The sequence below is a fragment of the Arachis ipaensis genome, chromosome B06 (genome assembly GCF_000816755.2).
Source record: "Arachis ipaensis cultivar K30076 chromosome B06, Araip1.1, whole genome shotgun sequence".
Taxonomy (NCBI): Eukaryota; Viridiplantae; Streptophyta; class Magnoliopsida; order Fabales; family Fabaceae; genus Arachis; species Arachis ipaensis.
The window spans coordinates 12,190,936-12,193,505 of record NC_029790.2 but is presented as its reverse complement, the minus strand read 5'-3'; the positions used below and the strand labels follow the sequence as shown (position 1 = coordinate 12,193,505).

General features: G+C 38.8%; 1 protein-coding gene across 1 annotated transcript in view; it reads right to left on the bottom strand.

Moving 5' to 3' along the window:
* LOC107645942 (dnaJ homolog subfamily B member 6) overlaps positions 1,245-2,570 on the bottom strand; it is a gene marked incomplete in the record, with an annotated part of 2,687 nt that continues 1,361 nt past the window's right edge. The window contains 5 exon segments of the mRNA XM_021104008.1: positions 1,245-1,594; positions 1,681-1,737; positions 2,068-2,138; positions 2,230-2,317; positions 2,411-2,570. Coding sequence (XP_020959667.1) covers positions 1,439-1,594; positions 1,681-1,737; positions 2,068-2,138; positions 2,230-2,317; positions 2,411-2,521 — 483 coding nt within the window.

The window sequence follows — 2,570 nt, the reverse complement described above, 5'->3', positions numbered from 1 at the left end:
ATAAAATTAAATAATATAAAAATCCAAAAAAAATAGAGTAAAAGATAAATAGGTCTCTGACTTTTTTTTTTGCGGACATTTTTGTTCCTGACCATTAAAAAATATTTTTAAGTCACTGACGTCCTTAAAAGTTGGACGGATCAGTCCCTCCGTCCAAATGCCTCTGTCAAACCCAACGAAAAAGTCTGACGTGGCTCCCGAAATGCTTGTCACGACACACGCGTACGCGTGAGAAGGAAGTCTGCCAAGCGACTTGTACACGTGACAAGTATTACAGGAGTTACGTCAGACTTAAGCAGGCATTTGGACGGAGGGACTGATCCGTCCAACTTTTAAAGACATCAGAAACTTAAAAGTATTTTTCAATGGTCAGAAATAAAATTGTCTGCGAAAAAAAAGTCAAAAACATATTTATCTTTTAGTTAAAAAAATATAAAAGTTTAATTTTAAATTTAATAAAATTATAAAAACTAATTAAAAAATTTTTTTTCGCCAGTCTACGGATAAAATTGACATTTGAGTCTATTTGGAACTTGCAGTCCATACTCCATGCAGGACATTGCGGCAACTACCCTGGATAAAGTTGGATCAACGATCAAGGGTATAAGTGTAATATTCTAGCTGCATAATTAATTAATTATCCCCATACCATGACTGCTGGTGCCATATACAAATATCGAAAAGGTCGGATAAAAATAGATGAATAAAAGCTGCCAGCCAAAATATCCTTGAAGATCAGCATCAGCGATAAACTACAAACTAGAAACTAGAAACTTCTTCTACCAAACGCATGAATTTCGTTTTTAATTTAATAAACGTGAACCAAGAAGCGCTTCATCAGAACATATCACAAAGACATGTACCATAGTCCCATGCGCCGAGAGCATTTTTATATGTGCAATGCAATACTTAAATCGCCACTTATGTCGCCCTGTGCCACCAAATCCCCATTCACCCTAATTGGGAATATTTATATAGCAGGACCCATTAACTTTTGATCATCCCCACCATCGTAGAACCCAAAATCCTTCATCATATGACGATGATTCATGGTGTTTCCTTATCTACTTTACATACTCACACAAGCAAGAACAAGAACTCGACAGTTTTGCATGACATACACGTGTCAGATGGGACGTGCTTGAATCCCTCTAACCCCTTTCTCCCAATGCAGGGAAAAGTATTATAAAAAATAACAAAAATTGCAGAGTTACCAGGTGGAACCCGTTGAGTAATTCGAGATATGGGTGCATTGAACCAGAAGAATTTAACTTAAAAAATTAAACAAAAGAAGTAGTCTAAAGGAATGCATTCCATTGACCTTTCCTAACTAGCTGATCTGTTTTAAGTTGTTTCACATTTCAATGATCCAATGAGAGGGGAAACAAAATAAAACAATAAAATAAACTAAATTACAACATTGATCCAGTACAGCCACCTAGCATCGGGAGTTGGTGCGCTTGGCAGGGTTGCCCCTTGATCCACTGCCGCGTCCACGCTTCCCAGCCGTCTGATCTTGATTGCAGTCAAAGCTCACGCCATCTCCACCCACCATCTCCACAAACATCCTCTGTAGGTCCTCCAAACTGTCCCCCTAATCACACATTTGCCCCAACAAATTAATAAATTGAATAAGCCACCATCTTATTTTATTTATAAAAGTGAAAAACAAACCAGTACCTCATCCTTAACATTGTTCATCATTGAGATCATTTCTTGCATGAAATCACAGAACTCCTGCTTAAGAACAGACAAGTTTGGTGCCCAAATTAAAATTAAGGGAGTCCAGTTTTCCAAATTAAAAAAAAAAAATTAAGACTTAAGAGAGTCCAATCAAAATAATGCACAGAGGGAAAAGGTAGAGTTAAAGCAACATGCGCGCCGTGCCCTTGCCTAGAACCGTAATTTTACTTCTGTGAAAACGACGGCTAGAAAAAAGAGAAAAGCAAATACTTTGATGGGAAAAAAGTATTCATCGTTTTCGAAACCGAAACGAGATTTTTTTTTGTCTCAACGTAATGTTGCCTAACAAGTGTGAAAAATAAAATGAAAGGAAACAATACGGACTTGATCTTCTTCCTCCAATGGATCGTAGAGCCCAGCATCGTACATTGACCTCTTGGACTGATCCGAAAGAACTATCAAATTTAAACCACATCAATTAAGCAATCCCTAATCGAAATTAGAATTTAATTTAACACCCAAGAATCATGATGTGTCAGGTCTCACCTGAGTAAGCTTCCTGGATTTGCTGAAAGCGGCGCTTGGCTTCTCCAGCGGTGGAAGGGTCCCGGGCCCACTTATCCGGGTGCCACTTCTTCTCAGCCAACCAAATGAAAACGTTATTATTAATTAACGTTTGAATTGAAGGAAGAATGAGAGAAAAGAGCGGCGTATGGTTTTACTTTACCATAGCAAGCTTGCGGTATGCAGTGCGAATATCAGAGAAGGAGGCATCCCTGCGAATCCCGAGGACGGCGTAGTAGCAAGATCCGCCGTTGGATCCTCCTTCTCGATTCATCAAACCACTGAAAATAGAACCCCTGCCTGCCTGCCTCCTCAAATCAAAC